Source organism: Carlito syrichta, unplaced genomic scaffold (assembly GCF_000164805.1).
Source record: "Carlito syrichta isolate Samal-C Ts95f unplaced genomic scaffold, Tarsius_syrichta-2.0.1 Scaffold316274, whole genome shotgun sequence".
NCBI classification, from domain to species: Eukaryota; Metazoa; Chordata; class Mammalia; order Primates; family Tarsiidae; genus Carlito; species Carlito syrichta.
In genome coordinates this window covers 455,970-481,031 of record NW_007260370.1, presented here as the reverse complement: position 1 = coordinate 481,031, position 25,062 = coordinate 455,970, and the positions used below count along the sequence as shown (strand labels likewise).

At 33.0% G+C, this 25,062-nt stretch overlaps 1 protein-coding gene across 3 annotated transcripts in view; it reads left to right on the top strand.

Annotated features, from left to right (window-relative positions):
* The window catches only part of STXBP5 (syntaxin binding protein 5), a 199,214-nt gene that overhangs the window by 65,149 nt on the left and 109,003 nt on the right, over window positions 1-25,062 (top strand). For all 3 annotated transcript variants that reach the window (XR_505382.1, XM_008074019.1, XM_008074018.1), the window contains exons 8-9: window positions 8,533-8,656; window positions 20,450-20,528. Coding sequence is in view for 2 of the 3 variants with exons in the window: in XM_008074019.1 (XP_008072210.1) it covers window positions 8,533-8,656; window positions 20,450-20,528 (203 nt within the window). In the remaining variant the exon portion in view is untranslated. The remainder of the gene's footprint in view (window positions 1-8,532; window positions 8,657-20,449; window positions 20,529-25,062) is intronic.

The window sequence follows — 25,062 nt, the reverse complement described above, 5'->3', positions numbered from 1 at the left end:
AAGTAAGAGGATGGGAAACAAACTTTCAGGTGAACGGAATACAAAAGAAAGGAGGAGTAGCGATCTTAATTTCAGACAAAATACCCTTCAAGCTATTAAAAATCAAAAAAGATAGAGAAGGCCACTACATAATGATAAAAGGCTCAATTCATGAACAAGAAATATCTATCCTAAACATATATGCACCCAACATAGATGCACCAACTTTCATAAAGCAACTTCTTGGAAAACTAAAGAAAGATATTGACTCTAACACTATCATAACTGGGGACTTTAATACCCCACTCACAACCCTAGACAGATCATCAGGACAAAAAATCAGCAAGGAGATCTGGAACCTCAATGTGACTTTGGACCAAATGGACTTAATTGATACCTACAGAACACTCCATCCAAAGACCACAGAATACACATTCTACTCATCACCACATAGAACATATTCTAAGATTGACCACATACTCGGCCATAAATGAAGCATAAGCAAATTTAAAAGAATCGAAATTCTACCAAACACTTTCTCAGACCACAGTGGAATAAAAATAAACATTGACACCAACAAAGTCCACCCAAAACCCACAAAGACATGAACACTAAACAGCATGATGCTAAACAACTCCTGGGTCAACGATGAAATCAAAACAGGTATCAAAAGATACCTGGAAACAAATGAAAATGAAGAAACATCTTACCAAAATGTCTGGGATGCCCTGAAAGCTGTAGTAAGAGGGGAATTTATATACAAACACACATGAAGAAAATGGAAGGAACAGAAATTCACAACCTAACAAGCCACCTAAAGAAGCTGGAAAAGCAAGACCACAAAAACCCTAATTTCAGCAGAAGAATCCATATCACCAAAATAAAAGCCCAAATCCAGGACATAGAAGACAAAAAGATAATACAAAAAAGTCAATGAAACAAAAAGCTGGTTCTTTGATAGGATAAACAAGATTGATGGTCCCCTAGCTAGACTGACCAGAAAAAAACGAGAAAAAACCAAATAAGCATAATCAGAAACACAAAAGATGAAGTCACATCTGACCCTGAAGAAATACAAAAGATCATTAGAGACTACTACGTACACTTGTATGGAAACAAACTTGAAAACCAGAAGGAAATGGAAGACTTTCTGACGTCACACAACCTACCTAGGTTGGAACAAGAAGAAATTGAGACCCTAAATAAACCAATAACAATCAAGGAAATCGACCACGTAATAAGAAAACTTCCTACAAAAAAAAGCCCTGGTCCAGATGGCTTTCCAGCAGAATTCTACAAGACATTTAAGGAGGAGCTGATACCAATCCTACTGAAGGTATTCCAGGCAATTGAAAATGATGGAACTCTCCCCAAATCATTTTACGAAGCCAACATCACATTGATACCCAAGCCAGGTAAAGATCCAACAAAGAAAGAGAACTACAGGCCAATATCTTTGATGAACATAGATGCTAAAATTCTCAACAAGATCCTAGCAAACCGGATTCAGCAATACATCTCAAAAATCATCCACCATGACCAGGTAGGCTTCATTCCTGGGATGCAAGGCTGGTTCAACATTTGTAAAACCATAAATGTAATTAAATACATCAACAGATGTCAAAACAAAAACCACATGATCATATCATTAGATGCAGAAAAAGCTTTTGATAAAATCCAGCACCCCTTCTTGATAAAAACCCTTGAACATCTAGGCATACGGGGAACATACCTCAAAATAGTAAAAGCCATCTACGAGAAATCCACAGCCAGCATACTCCTAAATGGACAAAAGTTGGAAGCAATTCCCCTGAAAACTGGAACTAGACAAGGATGCCCACTCTCACCCCTCCTGTTCAGCATAGTATTGGAAGTCCTGGCTAGAGCAATCAGAGTAGAGGAGGCAATCAGAGGTATTCAAATAGGAAAAGAGGAAGTCAAGTTATCTCTCTTTGCAGATGATATGATTGTGTACCTTGAAAAACCAAGAGAATCTCTCAAAGGCCTCCTTACACTGATAAAGGCCTTTGGCAAAGTCTCAGGATACAAAATAAATGTACAAAAGACAATCGCATTTCTCTACACCAATAATAAACAAGCAGAAACCCAAATAAAAAACACAATTCCATTCATAATAGCCACCAAAAAAATGAAATACCTTGGCATCTTCCTAATCAGACACGTGAAAGACCTTTACAATGAAAATTACAAAACACTGCTCAAAGAAATCAAAGCTGACATGAACAAGTAGAAAAATATCCCAGGCTCATGGATCGGAAGAGTCAACATTGTGAAGATGTCCATCTTACCTAAGGCAATTTACAAATTCAATGCAATACCCATTAAATTACCAGCAACATTCTTCTCAGACCTAGAAAAAGCAACACAGGAATTCATATGGAAACACAAACGTCCAAGAATAGCCAGAATAATCCTCAGCAGAAAAAACAAAGCAGGTGGTATCACAATACCAGACTTCAAACTTTACTATAAAGCTACAATCATCAAAACAGCTTAGTATTGGTACAGGAACAGGCATATAGATCAATGGAACAGAATTGAGAGTCCAGAAGTAAAACCTCAATTTCTCAACCAACTCATCTTCGACAAAGCCCCCACCACCTACCAGTGGGGAGAAGAGAACCTATTCAGTAAATGGTGCTGAGAAAACTGGCTGACCACATGCAGAAGATTGAAACAGGACCCCTATCTATCCCCATGCACAAAGGTTAATTCCAAATGGATCAGAGACCTAAATGTAAACCTCAAACCATAAGAACCTTAGAAAAGGAAGGAAATACTCTCATGGAAATCGGAATTGGCATCCAATTCCTGTACAAAACCCAACACCCACAGGTCATAAGAGAGAAGATAGACAAATGGAACCTTATTAAACTGACAACCTCTGCAAAGCCAAAGAAACCCTCAAGAGAGCAGGGAGACAGCCTACAGACTGGGAAAAAGTATTTGCCAACTCTAGGTCTGACAAAGGATTAACATCTTGGATCTACAAGGAACTGAAATGTACTGAAAAGAAGAAAACCAACAACCCCATTATAAAATGGGCAAAAGATATGAACAGAAACTTCGCAAGAAAAGACATCCGAGCAGCCTACAAACACATGAAGAAATACTCAACCTCACTAGTCATCAGGGAGATGCAAATCAAAACCACACTGAGATACCACCTAACTCTTGTCAGAATGGCAATTATCAACAACTCAAAAAATAATAGCTGCTGGAGAGGGTGTGGTGAAAAGGGAACACTTCTACACTGTTGGTGGGAGTGTAAACTTGTGCAACCTCTGTGGAAAGCAGTGTGGCAATTCCTAAAAGCTCTAAAAATCGACCTTCCATATGACCCCGCAATTCCCCTACTGGGAATATACCCTGAAGAACTCAAATCGCTCTATAAAAAAGATACTTGCACACGTATGTTTATCGCAGCGTTGTTCACAATAACAAGAACCTGGAAACAACCATGCTGCCCATCAAAAGAGGACTGGATTAAAAAAATGTGGTACATATACATGATGGAATACTATGCAGCCATAAAAAAGAACAAAATCATGAATTTCGCAGCAACCTGGATGGAACTAGAGTCTATAATACTGAGTGACCTTTCACGGAAACAAAGATCTAAGTATCACATGTTCTCACTCATATAATGCACCTTGAACATCCAATGTAATACTATAAGAAAATGACTGACAGTACTGGGAAACTACGGGGGTGGTGAGGGGGATAGGATAAACAGTAGCAAATATCTGTTTGGGGATGGGAAAACACCTCTTATCAACAGGGTGCCTGAATGAAACGTAATTGTACACCTAACCCTTAACTGTACCCCAAAAAACCATAATAAAAAATATTGATTAATAAAAGAAAAAAGAAAAAGAAAACTCCCGAGTTCAGAAGGCATACTGGTGAATTTTGCCAGCTAATGCTTGTTATACCCAGACTCTTCTCAAAATTGAAGAGGGGAGGAACACCCTTCACACCTTATTTTATGAGACCAGCATTGCTGATACCAAAACTATGAAAAAGAAAATAAGACTACAGATCAATATCCTTCATGAACAGAGATGCAAAAGTCATAAAATGTATTCTTGCAAATATTAATATACATATTGGCTAAATAATGTATTTTAAATAACAATATTGAAGTGTAAGTTCTAGATTCTAAACTGACTTGTTCTAAAGTAAACTGAATGAAAATTTCTGGCTTTATTTCCTTGAGTTCATGCTATTCTGTCATTCTTCTTGATCCATGATAAATGTATTATATTTGATTCTCAATGCAGTTTCTGTCTAGTGTACAATTTTAGACATCCAAGAAACGATTGTAGATATAATTCCCCCTCACTAGTGAGGGTTAAAAATTTACCCTTCCCCTCCCTAAATCCTTATGTTTTATTCAATTGTGTATTACTCTAGTCAAATTCGTATTTATTACACCGGTACAAATGTATTAAATGGCATTATGATACCAATTTATAATATTTCTAATATAATTAAAGTTTCACTTGATACAGATTTAGTTGTTCATTTTGTCTCTTGGAGGTAATTGGGACAGGTAAGAGTAATGGGAACAGAAATTTATCTTTGTGCCCTTGAGCTTTTGTTGCTCTGTAAGTATAGTAGTACTTCTCTAATTAACAAACTACTTTTTCCTGATTGTGTTTCAGTGATAGATGTAAGTGTACCTGGATAGTATATTATTTTACAGATATTTTCTACATATGATGTTTTACTTAGGTAAAATGGTAATCTCTTTGAGGCTCTAACTGGTATTCAAATATCAGTATTCCTTTTGTAGTAATCAATGGTAACAGGAAAGAAATGCAGTATTATTGATATTTTAAGACAATAGATTAATACTATGAACTTCATCTTAATGATTATTCTTTGTCCTATTTCTGGGGTTGTTTATAAGTGACTTTTGTCTTGTGATTTCATGTTGGTTTTTCCTGGTAGGTTACAAAGCATCCAAATATCGGTAGTAAAATTCAAAGAAAATTTGTGCTTTTCTAGCTCTGTGAGCACATTTAAATCTTAAGACCATCAGAAGCCTTTTTTAAAAGAACGTTGAAATGATGTTTACAACTGACAGCATTGGAATCAATAACAACTTTTTAAAAATTATTTTTTGTGCTACAGATATTAATGGAATAATTTATTCTTTAAGAATTGATTTTCTCTCATGTGTAGATTGGAACTATTTTTTAAAATCCTTTTAATTATCTTTTTAAAAATTATTTTATTTTTAATGTTTTTTAACTTTTAAATTTTTTATTTTAAAATTGTGGGGTACAATTCAGGGTTAGGTATACAAATATTCATTTGGCAGGTACCCTTGTTGATGAGGTATGCCCCTCCTTCCCCAGGCAGATTTCCACTACTGGCAGTCCTTTAGACAGCTTATTTTCTGCTCGTTTAACACACGCACCCACATACACACAAACACACACACTCACACACACACTCCCCCCAAAAGTAAAACAACAGTTAAAACAATTAATAATTTGATCACATTTTCAAAATGTCTAAGAAAGTTTCACTTGAGTTTTGTTTTTAATGAGATGATAATGTTTTCGGTTTATACGTGTTTAAAGTCTTTAGACAGAGAGAGGAAAGAGAAAGCTTGAATCATTTAGTGTCTAATATGTAATATTTTGTCAATTACTTTACAAAATGTATGATTCAACAGTATTCATCTTGTTCGATTGTATAGTATTATTGTTTTCTTCCTTCTGTAATGGAGCTAATATTGAAAAGATTACAAATGAAAATACTAAGATAAAAGCTACACAGTTTAATGTATTATTTACATATATAAAAAGTCATTCAATGCTCTAAGTACTTAATTTGATTTTGAGAATAATAAAACTACAGAGTATTTTCAGTATTTCTTTTCCATATTATTTGTAAACATTGTAATTTAAAATTAAAGTCAGTATTATAATATGTCTTTAATAACTTTGTTGCTATTTTTCTAAGTGTTTTAGCAATAATGATAATTATATTGGTAATTAACGCTGCTTTTGAGTAGGATTTTAAATCATATTTTCTATGAAAAAATCATTTTTCATATAAGTCTTAAAAATGTTAATATATGTGTACTGTACGCTGGATTAGGATTTATGTACAACTTTTACTGTGAAGGGCTTCTAATAATACTGATTAGTTTGCAAAACCAGTTGGTAGAGAATCTATTCGGTTTCATGTTATTTTGATTTAGTGAGTACAAAATTTGATAGATATGCAGCTAACCTGTTTTGTCTTTCTAGAAAATGATTTTTCAATTGATAAGAATAACAGGAAGCATCATACAGGCTACCTTTGCCAAAGCTTAATAATTAGATATTACTCCTTTAAAAAACTGTGTCACAGTAGGGTGCTTTTGTTTTTCTTTCAATTTTATCAAAGATGAAAATGCTAATGTCAGATTCTTATTTCATTTACTGCCTCATGAACTATTTTATAGTTAAGATTTTTTGTTAGTGATTGCATCTTTTAAAGAACTTTTAGAATTGCATATAATGTTCCTTTGTGAATTGTGCCAACAGCTATGTCATCTCCCTTCCTTCTCTGGTCACTTTTTTTCTTCTACCCTGAATTCGGCTTGTTCCTCCTTTTTTATATCTGTCATTTATTATGTTATTCTTCTATTTTTTATTTGTTCTGCCCTTTGTCCTTCTTCTAATGTACTCCTCTTATTCATATGTATCTATGATTTCCCATTTCTTAAAAATAAGAAACTCCTTAATCTCCTGAAAATTTTGTATCTTGCCCTTGGAAAAATGAATAAGCAAATTTATATACAAAATTTCTTATTCCCAATTTATATTTCCTACATTATGTCTCATATCTTCTCCCATGAATTATTCAGATTTGCTCCTAACCCACCTTTTGCTTCTGAACGTGTGGCAGATTTGACTAGTGAGATTTGTTGCTCCCATTTTGTTTGCATAAATTTCTTCTCATTTTCTCAAGAAGACTAAAGAAAAAATATCAATTGCATGTTTTATATGTATATACTTTATATGTGGGAGATATTTTACACATATATTCTTTATATACTTGTATTGCATTTGCCATACATACATACATACTTCGTATTAGAAAGAAACTTAGAAAAAAATGACATAGCAAGTTGGGTTTGCATTTAGAACTTTGCATATATAAATAGTGCATATTTGTTGCATGTAACCGTCCATATTTGGTTACTGCTTTGTGTTTGTGTGTGTATGTGGGGGGGTGTTTTCTATTACTTGTTTCTGTCATCCAGCATAATTATGAACCACTTTTCCTATAATTAAACAGTATTTGTTTTTAGATTGTCTAGTAATTTAATAATATCTTAAAAATAAAATGCACTTTTATATAAATATATATATATAGTCTTCTTTAGCCAAGTAGAAATAACAGTTCTCTCTATTCAATACATATTTATGTATATAATATATGTTTTTTATCTTAGAACTAAAAAATTGTACATCGAACCATTGTAACTCTGGGACCTTCTGCTATGTTGTTATTTATGATGGGAAGTTGAGAAGCATCTGTACTTTGAATCAAAATCTTGTGTTAAATACTGGCATTTAGAAGTTCAGCTGATTTTTCTATCATTTAATTTTTTTCATCTGATTATAATATAATGTCTATAATATTTAGCTTAAATTTTTATGTATCCAAAGGACCCAAGTAAATGAAGAATATGATAGAAAATGTTGATTTTGTAACAGAACTCTTGACTTTCAGTTACATGGTTTTTGTGCTGTGCTCTGCATTTCTGCTATTCCATTAGGACACCTTTAAAATCAATTGACCATTAAGAATTAAAAATGTGTCAACTTGAGGAAAAGAAATAATTCAAAGAAGACCTGGGAGATTGTGTTTTTTATTTTTTAAATTTTTTTGGACCCCCCCAAATTAATAATGTTAGAACAACAGCAAAAAAAGAGGGGTAACATGCTTTAGTTATATAAAAATATTTTCCAGATATTTTTTTCTTTAAGTTTATTGTCAAAATAGGGTCCCCTCAGATTAAAAATTGCCTCAGTGATTAATGTGAGAGATAGGGAACATGTCTTAATGCACGCCCTGAGGCGTTTTTATTGATCTAAATTCCAAATCTCCATTTTGCCTTTTAGGATTGTAGTTAATCTTAAAAATTTGTTTTAATCTTTCACCATAACTAGTTACTCCAATGAGATATTGGTTGTAATAACTTGGTAATTTATGTTTAGGTATAGTTTATTCTAAAAAACTGTTAGAATACATTTTGTTTTACTGAACTTGTCAATAGATATATGTCACTATCATATCTTCTTTATGCCGGCCTAAGGAGTAAAGTAAGTAAATAGAATTAACGCAGTGTCAATATGAAATAAAATCAAAAGGACTAAATTATTATAGGAATGTCAAATCACATAATGACTTTAGAAAATATAAAAAAAATTAAAATTAAAATGAATTACTAAACCATTTATGGAGAATTTTCTATTTAAATAAATTTGAAAAATGAACTTCTTCACCCTTCTTCTTCAGGCTATTCACTCTGTAGCTTGGCATCATGAAGGAAAACAATTTATTTGCAGTCATTCAGATGGCACCTTGACTATATGGAATGTGAGGTCCCCTGCTAAGCCTGTACAGACAATCACTCCACATGGTAAGAATGCATGATTTTTAAATACCATCTAAATTGTGATGGACAGAACTGATTTATTTGAGTTTGCATTTGGATTTGTTTGATTTTGAGGATAAAAATGGATTTTCTTTCATTTTGAGGGAATTAAACATATTTATACTTAATAAAAATAATATCTAACAACCAGGTTAAAAAAAATAACATTTAAAGCATATTTATGGTTAAAATTACAAATTTGAACTTTGAGGAAATGAGTTCTGTTATTGTCTGAATGTCGTTTCTTCAGAAGTTCAAAAAGCAAGTAATTTTATGAATGATATAGAACTTACTTTACTCTTTTGTTATCTTAAATCTATTCAGTGCAGGTTGTTAATGTATGTATATATGTACTTGAAGCATTTGGTACTCACAGAAGGTAACTTTATATATTAAATTATTGTGTCAGGAGTCCCCAAGAACACCTCAGGTTTTATGATTCACTAGGAAGAAAGATCCCAGCTTATAGTCATATCCACTTTGATAATTTCTTACAGCAAAAAGATGCAGAGCAAACTCTGCAAAAGGAAAAGACAAATGAAGTGAAGTCTAGGAAACTAAGCTCAAGCTTCCAAGAGTTCTTTCCCCATGGATTCATACAGGACATGCTTAGTTCTGCTAGCAATGAGTTGTTATCACATATGTGAATTATTGTCTACCAGAGGCACTCACTCGGGCCTCGGAGTCCAGGGTTTTATTGGAGTCAGTCATACAGGCACCTTCTTGCTTTAGCATGTACCAGAAATCCAGACTCTCAGGAGGAGAGCAGAGGGTCTGCATAAACCATGTTCTTTGTACAATGTAGGTACAGTGAGACACCTTTCTCAGGGAATGGTGGGCGTTTTCTCGAAAGCCAACCTTCCCAGACACCAACCAAGGTCTAACTTTGCAAGCTTTATCTTTTCAATGATAGCAGTCTCAGACCTGCTATGATAACTATTTTCTGCATAAGTAGAATTTACAAAACTTGTAAGAAATTTTTATTAGTGTGTTCATTGCGCATTAGTAAGGTCTTCTTTTGTTTTTTAATTGGTTTTTTTGTTTTTTTGAGTCGGAGTCTCACTCTGTTGCCCAGGCTGGAGTGCAGTGGCATGCTGCTCATGGCCACCACAGCCTTGACCTGCTGGTCTCACGCGATCCTTCCACTTCAGCCTTCCAAGTGACTGGAACTACAGTAATTTGTATTTTTTAATTAGTCAGCATTCTCACCTCTACCTCAAGAGAATTCTTCCTTACAAATTTAGGGAAATCATATTAAAGGAACTGTTCTATAAATCGATAGCATATTGAAAAGTGTACTTGTAGCTACTGCTAATATTTCATTGCTTGCTTTAAAATATGAATACCTACTTATTAAAATATTGATACATTTTGAATTATTGCCAGTATGGAATTTAAAGAAACAATAAAATTAATAACTAGTTTTGTCTAGCTGTAGCAATGTAGGTTTTCAGACTTGTTTTCTGAGAAGAATAACAATTCTTGAAACCACATATTGTAAAATACCATTGCTTTATGATAGCAGTCATCTTCTGGAAAAGCACCTTTAAAAAATTTACTACAAGTCTATTTATGAGTGCATCTAAAAGACATTTATTATTATGGTAGGTTTCAGTTTTTCTTAGTATATTTGCATTCTATTAGAGCCTATGTTCCTGATCTTAATGACACTCCTAAAAATTCCCATAAATCTTAGGATCTCCCAACCCCACTGGAACCTACGAATCCAGAAAACCAAAAAATAACTATAGGGCGTGGCTAGTTTAAAAACCCTTCATTTTGAATCTAGAAGAAAATGAAACCAGTATTAAACATGATAGAAATATATAATATTGGTTTTGCAACTTGAATTTTATTGTTTTTTCTCTTTTTTTGGTGAGTATAGTACAAAAGGTATTTTTTTCTTTTGACACATGGTACCTGATCACTCCCAAATATTCCATTGTCTATTATTTTTGTACAAATGAGGACATTTTCATATATCACCAAGTTTTACCTTTTATCAGAAGAGTCTGTATGTGTATTAGATTTGGTTGTCACGTTTCTTCAGTCTCCAAGAAACTGGAATAGCTCCTGAGCCATTTTTTGCTTTCATATCTGATAAATTATAAGATTATAGGTCAGTTATTTTACAAAATGTGCCTTAATGTGGTTTTGTTTCATGTTTCTTCATGATTAGATTTAGGCTTCATATTTTTGTCAGGAATATCCCCAAAGGATTGATACATTCTTTTTGCATCCTCTCAAGTGGAACTTGTTTTGGATTTGTCCCATATTGGTGATATCTCATGTCCTTATCTCATTATTAAGGATCTGTCTGCTAGGTCTCTCCATTATAAAATTATTCTTTTTACCTTTGAAGTTAATGAACATTTTAATTTGTATTTATAAGTAATACAATTATTATTTATGTTTTGATTTGAAGGAGGTTCTTTGAGACTCTGTGAGCATATTGTTCTTCATTAAACTTTTCCTCTCTAGTTTTAGCATCTGTTGATGTGTCTTGGCTGAATTAATTATTACTGTGATGGTTGCCAAATGATGATATTCTGTTTAATTTTGATCCTTTTTTAATATAGAAACTTAGGTCCTTGAGAGCAGATTTAAGCAAGTGGTATAAATTAACTTCTACAGTGTTTATAGTGTTTCTACATGTCTTAGCAGAAAATGGTCATTAGATAAAATTATTTTTAAATAAATAAGGCAAAGAACATGTGATTTAATATGTTTCATCAAAATTAGAGTTCAAATAACATGTAAATAAAATGCATATTTTTGTTGTTACAGCTGTAGGATGACGTTTGTTTCACAGTATGGCAGTCTAAATGTAGAATTTTATGTTGTTTCATTTTATATGAATCATATTTAGAAAATCTAAATTATTTTTAAAGATAGTAAGGTTTCCTGCTTTCTTCTTAGTTGTAAACTACCAAGTTGTTAACTCCCAAGTGATAGATAACCTACCAAAGCTAAATTTATGTTGACTTCACAACTAAGATTAGTGGCAAAACTGAATACATTTTTATACATTAAAGTATAAAAATATGTTCTACATACTATAACTAGATAACATCTATCCCATAGATACCATATTTCAGGTATATTATTTTCAGTATATTAACTGTTTTGATGGATTAAAATTTAGTTCTTTTTTCTCATTGCATTGTCTGTTGTGATTTTTGCTTTTCATTTCTAACCAGTTATGATAATTACTTTGAATGTACTGATCTTTTAAAAATTTTGTAATTTTTGTCACTTTCTAAAGTTATCTTACCTTTGAAAAACATTTACAGAATTATTCTGATAGCCAGGAACTGATTGTACTTTAAGACTCCTACCAATACTTTGCTATAATATTTAGTGTTAGGGTGTTCAGTGTTACAAATAGGCTAAGATATCCTTGAAGAAATCTGTTCGAAAGATATAATATTACATTACTATAACATGGGATCTTGAAACTGGAAGTTAACCCTGGCTCTGTGACCTTTAGGAATTCAGTTTACATTTCTGAGCCTTAGTATTCCCTTCTATGAATACAGAAAATAATGAAGTTTAATCTAGTCTTGTCATGTGATTGTTGTATTGTATTTATTTATTTCTGAGAGAGAGAGAGAGAGAGAGAGAGAGAGAGAGAGAGAGACAAAAAAGGTATACACATTTTAAGAAAGCAAAAACTGTATTGAAATTGTAATATTCAGTATACACTGACCACAAAAGAAGAGTACAAATCAAATTTAACTTCTGCGATTGCAAGAGGTGCTCAAAGTGGTTATCGTCAGCATCCAACAACTTGGATTACAGTGAACTAAAGGTAATACATAGATAACATTGCTGAAAATATGTATACCTTTTTTGGTACCCAGAGAGAGAGAGAGAGATTCTAGTAACTACAGATATGAACATTGTTATTTACTTGATAGGAATTGATTAGTGATCTCCAAAATATATTCCACAAATGCTAATTTTTACTATATTTATGAATTATTTGGTGGAAAAATATGCCAGATCAAAGAACTTTTGGAAATGCTGAATTAAATCTGAACATTTTTCTTTACTTAAAGACTCAATGGGTGCTTTTTGACTACTAAAAGCAAAGAAAAAGTGATAGCTCCTTTTAATCTAGTTTTTAATGAATATCAAAGAACATTTCTTTGGCAGTCAGACAACCTGGATTCTAATTCCAACATTGCTATATGTGACATACCTTGTAGAGATCATGTCTGTTCTTAGTTTCATCATTTCTGACTTAGTTTCATTATTTGTAAAATGATAAAATTGAACAAGATGATTTTTAAGGTATGAAGTTTTGTGACTGTATGAAAACTAAGCAGGATTTGGCTCTATATATTGACTCTGAAAAGTTACATTATTTCAGCGGGCCATAGACTGTGTTTCTGTATGTTAAGCCTCGGGATAAGCTTCCTTCTCCGTTTTGGCCTATTTCCTTCCCATGGCAGATAGGCTTTCATTATTTAAGAAGGAATAATTTTGATACTCTTGGTATGGCTCACATTTCGCCAAGAAAACTCAATTCATCATGGTTTTATGATGTGCCGGGTCAGAGCCCCACAGGATCTCCTGTGAAGTAGGCCCTGGAGTAGGGTGATGTGTTGCAGAGTGAGATTTTGTGTGTTTTGTTAGTGTCACCAGAATAAGATGGCTCCCTAAGGAAAAGGAGATGCTAAATGGTCAAAATTCATAGACTTTCACTATAGGAAATGACATTTTAAATTTAGTTTCTGGAGTTTATTCAAGGAGTAAATCAAAATTGGATAACTTTTATTCCATTAAGGGTCACTGAAGGAAAAATTAAATTAAATTTCATGTAAGTAAAAGTCAACTTAATATGTTAAGGATGTGACATACAAAGAATTCTATTTATCTACTTTTAAGTAAGTCTACTTAATCTATTAAAAGAGTAATAGATTAAAATAGATTTAAAAGTAGATCAATAGAATTAGTTTCTTGTAAAGATTTCTTATAAAAATAGATATTTTCTAGAATACTTTTAAGTAGATTAATAGAAGCATAAAACATTCAATAAATAATCAAATTGTAGCTCAGTTCTTTGTGTCATTTCATTACAAAGTTTTCTCTAGTTTATGTATTTGAAAGGAGTTACCAGACTCCACGGAGTATACTCTAAATAAGACTTTTATTTAAAGGTAAAGGATATGATATGGCAGAAGAAGGAATGTAGGCAGACTTTCTAAAACATTCTATATTTGTGCTCCCTGAGGGCGTAGATTTGCATTCAAGGGTTTTGCTGGGTCTCCAGCTCCAATCACCAAGATCTGGCTTCTGAGGAGCTCAAAGAAAAACTCTCAGGGAGACTCTTGAAATGATTAAGGCAGTCTTGCTAAATCAGTTAGGCCAGTTGCCAACCATCAGTAAAACTACTGCATTGAGGCTTACTAGGGAAATAGTGGGCCTTGAACAACACATCACAAATCCCACTGTCCTTATCTCGTTCCAGAATAAAAATCAAAAACAAAATATAGATATTCCGCGATCTCAGTATAGCTGTAAATCAACTCTGTCTTCTTGCTCATTAAGGAAAGAACACTCTCTTTCCATTTCAGACTAAAATAACCTTGCTTTATTCTTTGTTAGTAAAATTAATATTAATGATATTAATATCAATTAACAATATTAACAATTGATTCTTTAAGTTGTCATTTTTCTGGAATACCGCTGTCCAATAGAAAGGTGATGTGAACTGTATGTGTAGTTTTAAATTTACTAATAACCATATTAAAAATAGTAATAAGAAACAGGTGAAATTAATTTTAATAATAAATTTTATTTAATTCAAAATATGCAAAATATTATCATTTTATTATGTAATAACATACAAATTTGAAATGTTTTACATTTTTTTATATCAAGTCTTTGAAATCTAGTGTATATTAGCACACCTTAACCTGGACTAACCACAAGTACCCAACAGCCACATGTGCCTGGTGGCTATCACATTAGATAACCACACTAAACTGAGACCATAACTGCAGTGTAACAACCATGTGGGTTAGAAAATGTGTCCTGCATTCTAAATGGCAAAATTAAAAATTTAGAAAGAAATATATTCTTTATTCAGTGAACAGACATTTATTGTGTAACTCATATATAGCAGAGATTAAATATTGGAAATATATTGCCCTTGAAGAGCTCATATTCCAATGAATGAAAACAATCTATAAATTGATAACTTCATTACATTGTGATAAGTGCTGATAAAGGCACATATAATATGATGTGGAAACAAAGAAGTGGTGACTGGTTTGGGGTGACGCATGCAGGAATATTTCACAGACTCAGGGCATATAATCTTTGTATTAAAGGATGATGGGAGTGTTGTATAAGATAGCAAAGAGCAGGGCAAGGTTATCTTAGAATGTACAAAAGCACAAAGACATAATCAGAAGTGGGGTATTCTTGAAAACTGCCAATAGTTTAATGTGACCAGAATTTAAATTACCTTTGGGAAAATAGCAGGAAATGAATACAGAACTGTGTGCAGAGGCAAGATCATACATCAAAGTATGCTAAAAAGTTCTGGCTTAATGATGGAGACTTGGCAAATGAGTTTACATAAAGTTTATATCTTGAAAATATCACTTTAATGTTAGTACACCAGGTGGGCTAGGGACAGAAGAGAGTGGTCAATTAATAAACGACAGCATAAGGAAGATTTCATTAGTAGAAATGGGAAGAAATGGACATACATGAATGAAATTCTGGAATTAGAATCAATAAGACTTAGACCAGTTTATTGTGGCTTGGTGATTTGTAGGGTGAAGAAGCAGGGTATAGTGAAACACAAGAAGAAATCAGATATGACATGGAAATTGATGTGATTTGTTAAGTCAGTTGCTATAATTAATCAGCTCTTTTTAAAGACTGGTCAAGGCAGTTTGCAGGTAGTTAAAAGAACAAGCACATATTTTTGCTCCTCTAATGGCATAGTACTTAAGAAGTAAAATGACACCTAGTGGTGAAATCCTCTAAATGTATTCTTTTAAATGTATGTGGTATGTGTGCATTATAAAATCATAGCTAGTACCTTCTTACTGGCTTTGATTTAGAAAGTGATAACCCTAGAATTATAAATGAATAAATTAACCTCTCTGGGCCAGTAGTGGTATTTCATGACATCATTTGAAATACCTGAGGTGGAAAAATATCAGAATCTGCAGATCAAAGGATTCATTGGTTTTCAAGTAAAATTAGTAAAGAATAATCACTATAAAAACTGCAACATTTTTATCTAGAGATATTGAAACTACTCTGTTAGCGTATACTCAGGTGTAGAAAAAGAAGATAACGTATAAAGGTATAAAAGTCAGATTGGCTTTATACTTACGGTCTTAATGCTAAAACACAGTAAAGCAATATCAAAAGACCATTGAGCAAGAAGAAAGTTCAGAATTTTGTACCTAGCTAGATTTTTTGCAAGATACTTATATACAAATCAGACTGGCAAAAGTTTTGTAACCATCCAGTGTCCTTTATAAATTGTTCCAGCCACTGGAAGATTGGCGGTAAATATTGAAATAAGTTAAAGGATTTATGCCTGCATAATTGTTTTCCTTCATAAGACAAACATTTTTTTAAAAATGTAAAAATTGAATCTATAATCCCAAATTGAATCAGTCTGACACTCCCACTAGAGCCTTGGGTAATAGAAGGAGGAGAAAGGCTTGCTCACCTTCTTCAGTGCAAACATGTAAATTCTTTAGAGGTTGAATTTCTTAATTTGTTCCTTGTACAGCGCAGGGGACTTCTGCTTTTCAGATTTAAGCTTTCCTTTTTCTATACTTCCCCCTTTCCCCCCAATTCCCTCTCCCACCTCAACAATCCAGTCCTTTTCCCTGCCAGTCCTTTCTAGTTCTTTGGTCAACTCTATTGCTAATTGCTTCTTGGTTCTTGTAAATTGGGGTGCCAGAGATTCAAGATTCTCTGCACTATCTTTTCTTTATAAGGAGGGGAAAAGGATGATCTAGCATCCTTAGACAGAATTAGATGTTCCATTGCAAGTTTGCAGATCTGTATCTATAAAAAGCTAATGTAGTATAGGTGCCATTTCATGTCAGAGGAAAAGAATGATGGTTCAGTAAATAGTGCTGGCATGTATATGCTTGTGTCAAAACTCCTCAAATTGCATATTTTAAGTATGTGCACTTTGTTATCTGGCAGATATAACTCAATAAAGCTATAAAAATAGCACTCAGATGACTTATAGCTTATAATTATTAGATGAAAAGTACTTTCCATATACCAAAATATACATCAGGAAATACTTAAATGTAATTAATGAAACTATAAAACTTTCTAAGCATAAAACCAAAAAAGGGGATGACAAAAGGATGTTTTTTTCATAAACAGATTTCATTATACATAAATGGGATATTACACCAGTTCCTTTTCCCTCAGCCTTTCCCCGTGTTAGTAACCCAGTCCTTTTTCCAACCTCACCAGATAAGCCATTTCAAAAATCTTTCTGATGTTCTTGCAAAATGTATATATTTCTAAAATCATATATATGAGTGGGGCGCCCAAAAATTTTTTTGGAGGCAAGCCCCTTGTAGTGCAGGCTTCTACCGCTAGGTAAGTATTCTAGGAACCCATCAGCATCAGTATACCAGCTAGTGTCATTGTGAGAGGCTGCATTCAGCTTCAGTGAATTTTTTTGAAATGTTTTTCAGTGTGCTTACCGTTTTCACGATGGGTGATTTATGAGTGCACTTGCCCACATTGCACTGAGGTCAGCTGTTTTGGCCAAAAACGGCATGACCCCTGTCCCCACCCTCCCTATTCACCCAATCTTGCCCCAAACAACTTTGTTTTGTTTCCCCCATATGAAAAAAGTTCTCAAAGTGATACGTTTTGCCTATGTGGAAAAGGTGAAAACAAACCAAAAAATGACAGAAGCACCAAAAGGCATCAAAATTGACCAGTTCAGAAACTTCTGAGCAGTGGAAAAAGTATATTGATAGGTGTACTGCATCAAGCAGAGAGTACTTTGAGGGTGACTAGAGTTTAAACATATAAGAATACACAATTTTTATAAAGTCTGAGTTTTGGGGGGAGGTCCCCCTTATTTTAACACATATACACACAAATAAATATAAAGTTTTTTATGATCATTGTTTTATAAAAATTAGGATATTAGTATTTTTCGCATCTTATTTTTCTTAATCCACAGTACTGTAGGGTAATTTCTCCAAGTCTTCTACCATACTTCTAATTCTTTCATCTTAGTGGCTGTGTTATTATAGCTAGTTGTTTGTATCATAACTTATGCAGCTTTTCCAAATTAATGGACATTCACTTTGTTTCTGTTTTTAATCACTGCAAATTATACTTCAGTTACCATCCTTGTACATATTCTGTATGAATTGGTCCTTTTGTTTCTGTAGAATAAATGCTTATGAGTACAATTGCTGTTTCTAAAAAAAATGGAAGTTTTATTGATTTTTATTTAATAAATGTTCTTAAACTCTATTTCAAGAAGGCTTTATCCTTCAGGTTTCTACCAGCTATATGAGTATCTTTTTTCCAATGTCTTTGCCAGTAATAGGTGTTGTTCTCATTTTACTTTTCACCATTTTACTTTTTTTTCACTTCCTCTTTGCTCAGGATCTCAAAGTCAGCCAAAGATGAGTGACTAGAGTCATCTTCTTTCCTAAGTCTTCCTTCGGCATGTACACAGTCTTACACACACATGCAACATTTTAGATCCCCAAGAATGTGTCTAGTTCTGTGAGATTTAAAAAGAATTTTTTAAATTTATTTTTAAAAATTCCTTCCCAAGCTTCATTTGCCTCAACTGAAACCACAGGCTTAGACAGTTTATATTGCCAACAGATTGCTATTGCTATTATTTCTGGAATGCGCAGAGGTTAATGATTTCTGTCATCATTATTCGAGGTCTGTGTCAAATAAAATAGCCACAGCACTTTGGAAATAGAGATTTCCAGGGAACTGCAAGTTCACACAAAATATTAATTATGCTTTAGGAAAAGCAGTTTTAACAGAGCTCCAAAAGAACATCAGACCTCTTTCTTGGCTGGTAGTAGTGCATTTTCATGACTACTGTGCCACTGAACTGGGGAGTGAGGGGATAGAAAAAGGCCTTCTTTAAAAATATCTTTAGCCTCTTGTTCTCCCTACCACTCATCTTCAAGGTTCAGTAATTTCTATTAAGTAGATGATTTTTCATCTTACTAGTGGCTATGGTTTTCCTCCAGAGTTCTAAATTGTTTAACTTTATTTGTTTTGCTAATATTTTCATTTCTGTGGGAGAACAAATTCACTGAGGTCCTTGCTCTATCATTTTGGAAGTTGATCTCCTTTGGTAGTTTCCTTAGCTGTTCATAGGCATTTAGTCTACCATGTGAACTTTGTCATTTTGTCAAAATTCAAGAAAAGCTCTTAAGATGCAAATTACATTAAATTTATAGATAAATTTTGGAGAAATTGATGTTTTAGGATTTCATGCTTTTTAAACTGGAAACAGCATAAGACTGATAGACTGTTATTTAAATGTGTACTTCTGTACATTTTTTAAAAATTTGTAAGAATTAAATGACAAGTGACACTAAAGAAAATGTTTGTGACATACATGATGGACATAATGCTTATGAGCTTTGAATATAAAATTTAGAGTACAAGAAAGATAACATAGGAACATTAGTAAAGGACAACAAGCTATTTTCAAAAGAAGAAGCATGCATGACATGTTAGGGATCAAAGTAATACAAATTAAAATGAGGTACCCTTGTTATTTAGCAAATCAGCAAAAGGAAAAAAGAAATAAGTATTGATGAAGGTGTGATAAAATATTCTGACAATGCTGATGGATATATACATTGACATAATCTTTCTGGAATACGGTTTTATCCAGATATACTTTTTCTGAGTTTATCTTAAGGAAATAATCATTGATTTATTCACTAATGAAATTGAGTACCCACTGTATGTCAAACAATGTTAGTCACCTGGGGTGACTAACAACAGAAAACACACCAAAAATCTTTCTTTCCTAGAATTTACATTCTTACCTATTAGGTAAACAAGAAACAAGTTAATTCTAAACTGTACTAAACTGTGATGAGTGCTGTGGAGAAAAAATAAAGCTAGGAAGGGGGATAAGAGGTGTTGGGGTTATTTTCTTTCTTTCTTTCTTTCTTTTTTTGAGTTTTCTATAGTTTCTGCTGTGAGCTTATGAAAATAGATATCTGATATCAACAAACATTTTTTAAAATAATCAAATTACCTTGAAAAATTGAGTCTGACAGTTTATAGAGTTTTGTGTATGTTAGCATTCTTTTGGATGTTACAATGGAGGGATTTTACTTTAGGAGAATAAACATAATGATTTTATTAACATAGGTTTAATTTTGCAGCCTGTCACGTGGGTATAAATTTGATACAGATTTATTTTTCTAGAATCTTGTGATTTTAAAATGAATTCATTTAGCAACTTGAAATTCAATTTTGCGCATATGCAATTAAGAACATTGGCAAGACTATCCATTTCTCCTACTAGAATTTTATCACATGTTGTTAATGAGTTATTCATTTTATTTGCTTTTCAGCACTGAATTTCAAACAGTAACTGTACTTAATCATTTAAGAATATCTTACTGTATATTAAATACTTCTTTTAAATTCACTTTTAAATGTTTTATGGTGGGTTTCATTTTATAAACTATCGATGTAAGAACTTAGAGTAACTTAGAATTTTAGAATTTAATGCAGGAAAATATATTTTAGGAAAACAGTTAAAGGATGGGAAGAAGCCAGAACCATGCAAACCTATCCTCAAGGTGGAATTCAAAACGACTAGATCTGGGTAAGATTTTACTTCATTGCCAATATTTATTGTATGTAATTCCTCAAATAGCATGGAAGGCTATTTTATCATTAATCTTGAAGGCCTACTTTAGAATTGTCTATCTCAGTATTAAGTTTTATGCTTTCTTTGTTTGACAAAAGAACTAAAATTGGTAAATTTAAGGTAAAATAACTCTTTGTGTTCTCTCTATCTTTAGTAGTTTTACTCTATATCTTAGAAGGTTTGAGTTATTTTTCCTGTTAAATTTCATATATTCTTTAGGTTAGTCTTCAGTAACAATAGTGTTTATTCATTGGTGATAATTGTGGAATGAACAATGAAGAAAATAAGATTTAAAATTTAACCTATTTATTTATACCATATGTGTTAATTATGACAGTTTTATGTGTTCTTCAGAAATTAAGTCTCATCATGATTATTTGGTGATTACAAACATAAATACAGTCTTTAATATTAAAGGAAATTTGTCAATTGTATTGGAAAGACATTGTCACTAAATGAATTAGATATGAAAATTAGATGGCTTTTAGAATTTATATATCTTACATATATTTTTGTATGTATAAACCACTTATGTGCACAATTCTGACCTGTACCCTACAACTCTAAAATAAAATAAAATTTTAAAAAATATGTATATATGTATATTAAAGGAAAAAACTTAAAATGCTTCTTGGAAAATTCCACATCTCTTTAACCTCCAAAGGTTAAAGATTTACTTATGTTCTAGTTCCCCAGGAAAGGTATTTGTTTTTATTTACTATTGCTATGTAAAAGAGTGAATTTATGTAATATAATGCAGGGTTTCTTAAATTGCAGTCCCTGGGCAAACAGCATTAAATGAGAACTTGTATCCAAACTTTACCTGTATAATGACCGCATATGTACAGAACCCTGAGTTGTACCCCACATCTTTAAAATTTTTAAAATGAAATAAATAAATAAAATAAATAGAAATGCAGATTCTCAGTTTTCACCCTAGACCTACTGAATTAGATACTCTGGGGCTGGGGCTCAGCAATCTGTGTTTTAACTGGACCTGTAGGTGATTCTCATGTTCTCTCAAGTGTAGAACCACTTTATATTTTATATACCAGCTCATACCTACTGATTATTAGAACTGGCCCACTCCCTTTTTAATCTCTTCTCCCAATCTAATTCAACTTAGCTCTACTCTCATTAGAGGAGAGGCACTAGGCTAAAAACAATAAGATTGCTAATATATTCTTCATTTTTTATACACTTTGTTGAGATCTAATAGATACACTTTTATTTCAGTCTGTTGTTGCGATCTAACGGATATTCTGTGTTCAGATATTCGATTAAATGAACCCTAAGAGGTAGAGCATCTGTTTAATTGACTGTGGCATCCCTCATTGTATGACCTTTGGCATAGTTATTTGACTTTTTTGGTGCTCCAGTGTCAAAGATTTATGACATAGATGTATAATAAGTCAAAATGTAGCTGTGATGAATTAAGTGAGATGATATGTATGCAAAACACTTCATGCAGTGCCTGGTACGTAATAAATTCTCTAAAAGATGATTGAGAAACTATTTTTTATTAGGAAACCTCCTGCCACCAATTGATTTTTGTTACATTTTTCCTATAGCAAAGGAATTAAAATTGGAAAATCATGGTAGCACCAAAAGGAAAAAAAGAAAGGAAACCAGAAAAAAATTTTTTGAGTACAACATAAAATGAATTGCTTAAACATTTAAATTAACAGTGCTGTTTATATTCTGAATTCCTGTCTCTTCATTTTAACAACTACTGATTGACAACGAAAAGCAAAAGTTCAGGATTTTTTTTCCCCCTCTTTTCCAGTTTTCACTCCTATATAATGCTAATATTATTGTGTTCAGGTTTCTTCAATATGGCAGTAACATATTTCCTTACAGGATTAGAATTGAAATTTTAAGGTGTTCTACTCTTTTGTAGGCAGTTGTAGATATAGTCATGCACCACATAACAATGTTGAGATCAACAGTGAACCATATATACAATGATGGTTTCATAAGGTTAGGGTACTGTATTTCTACTGCACCTTTTTTTTGTTTAGATAAACAAATATGACTGTTGTTATTGCCTATGGTATTTAGTACAGTAACATGCCACCCAGACTTGTATTCTAGGAGAATTAGGCTATACCATATATCCTAGGTGTGTAGTAGGCTTCACTATCTAGGTTTGTGTTTGTGCACTATAATGTTTTCACAATGACAAAATCACCCAGCGATGCATTTCTCAGAATGTCAGAATGTATCTTTTTGGTTAAACAATGCACGACTAGACTGTTTAATAAATCAATAGGATCACCCTCTTACAACAGTCTTTTCTAGTTTTCTAATTTCTTTTTTTCACCTGAGATAGGAAATTTAGTAAATTAAACATATTCTTCCTCTCTCTCACTCCATGGCCTCTTTCCTTGCCGGAGCTTCCCAGATTCTAATGTTCAACCAAAATTGAGAACTACTGCACTTACTTCTCCCACATAGAGCAGAATCATCATCTATTAAGTAAGCAGTTTTCCCTGTCCCTGTCAGGTATCTTGGCAGATGCCAACAGAATGTTTTATGTCAGTTCCTGTTGGCAGATTACCAAATTTTATTAAAAAGCCATCCTTTCCTTCTCAAGGCATTCTACATTTTCTTCTCTTTGCCTAGAAATCATTCAAAGTGGATTTCCTATTATCCTTTATAACTAAGCATAAATGTTGCCACTTTCAGGATATTCCAGCCTCATTGGCTAGATTAGGTCCCCCAGTACTACCCTGTAAAGCATGCAATACTTTTTCTTTTTAGAAGTTATACATATTATTAATAATGAAATTATTTATTGAATATATGCCACTTCTATTAAATATTCAGTTCAATAAAAGCATGGGAGATACCTGTCTCTCTTCTAATTGTTCAGTTCCTAGCTTGGTATTACTAAATGCAAAGAATAAGAAGATAAGCAGGTAAATAGAAAAGTATAGTGGTGAAGAGTTACCTGTTAGATTAATGCATCATTAGATAAATGCATAGTTCAGCTCTGGGGCAAAGGTAAAGTAAACTCTGACCAAAAAAATGGAATTAGGATGTTACATACCTTTTATTTTCTAATGAAATAAATCAAATACAGTATGTATTAGATCTGGAGAGATCAGATTTTCTCTTAAATAGGGAACAGTCACAATATAATTAATAAAACGTTTTCAGAGCAGTTTTATTAAAGATATGAGACTTCTTTACATGGATAGTCCATGATTAAAAAGTCAGAAGTTAAATGTTAAGTCAATTCTATTGAGGTTGTTTTTTCTGAGAAATTAATGTGACCCATGTGTGAAGTCTCCTGATGAATGGCAGTCAGCATAGTGATTAAGAGTAGAACTCCAAGCCAGGCTCGGTGGCTCAGTCTGTAATCCTGCGCTTTGGGAGGCTGAGGTGAGTGGAATGCCTGAGCCCGCGAGTTCGAGACCCGCCTGGGCAACTTGGCGAGACCTCATCTCTACAATAAATCAAAAAATCAGCCGGGCGGGGTAGCACATGCCTGTAATTCCAGCTACTCAGAAGGCTGAGGCGGAAGGATTGCCGGAGCCCAGCAGGTCGAAGCTGCAGTGGCCAGGAGCAGCCACTGCACTCCAGTCTGGGCAACAGAGTGAGATGCCAACTCAAAAAAAAAAAAAAAAGGGTAGAACCCTGGAGCCATATCACCTGGGCCCGAATCCCATCTCAGCTTTATATCCTTGTTGTACAATCTTGGGCAAACCATGATTTGCTTTCTCTGCCTGTTTTTTATCTGTAAAATGGGAGTAACAATATTTTCTACATCATAGAGTTTTTATGAAAGTTAGATAAATATATAAAACACTTATAACATGCTCTTCATAGTTATCTCACTTATCAGGTGTCTTAAAATAGCATTTGATGACCTCTGATATACATATAAAATTGTTATCTTTGTTCTCTTTTTGTGCTTTCACAAAGCAGGTGTGCAAATGGCAAGGCTGACAAGATTTTATAATAACTGAGGACCATAACTAATGTTCTTTCCTAAATTGCAATCATCTTAATTTGAGAGACAAACACTGTGATTTAGTACAGTGATTTTTACTTTTTAGTCATTACTGAGATATAAAAACCTTTTGCGAATCAAGTAATGATTCATTAGTGGGTTGTGACAATGATTTTGTTGACTGGGACTATCAATTTTTAAACTTAAAGACTAGAACAAGAAGTAGCAGAGATCTGTGCACATTTTAAGTGTCAATATTGGTTGATGATGCACTTATTAAATTATATATATATATATTTATTTGTATACTGGATTGTGAAGTAAAAATGCACTCCTTCCTGTGAGTCAAGATCAAAATATTTGAAGCCTCTGATTTACTGGAAATAATTGAGGATTTGGATTGTCAAACTGAGGTTTGAATTCCAGCTCTTCCACTTACTAACTGTATTCTCTTCAGTAAGTTGCTTAACATCACTGACCCTTTTTTTCTTTCCTCAGTATAATAAAGACAGTAATTCTTACTTTATGAAA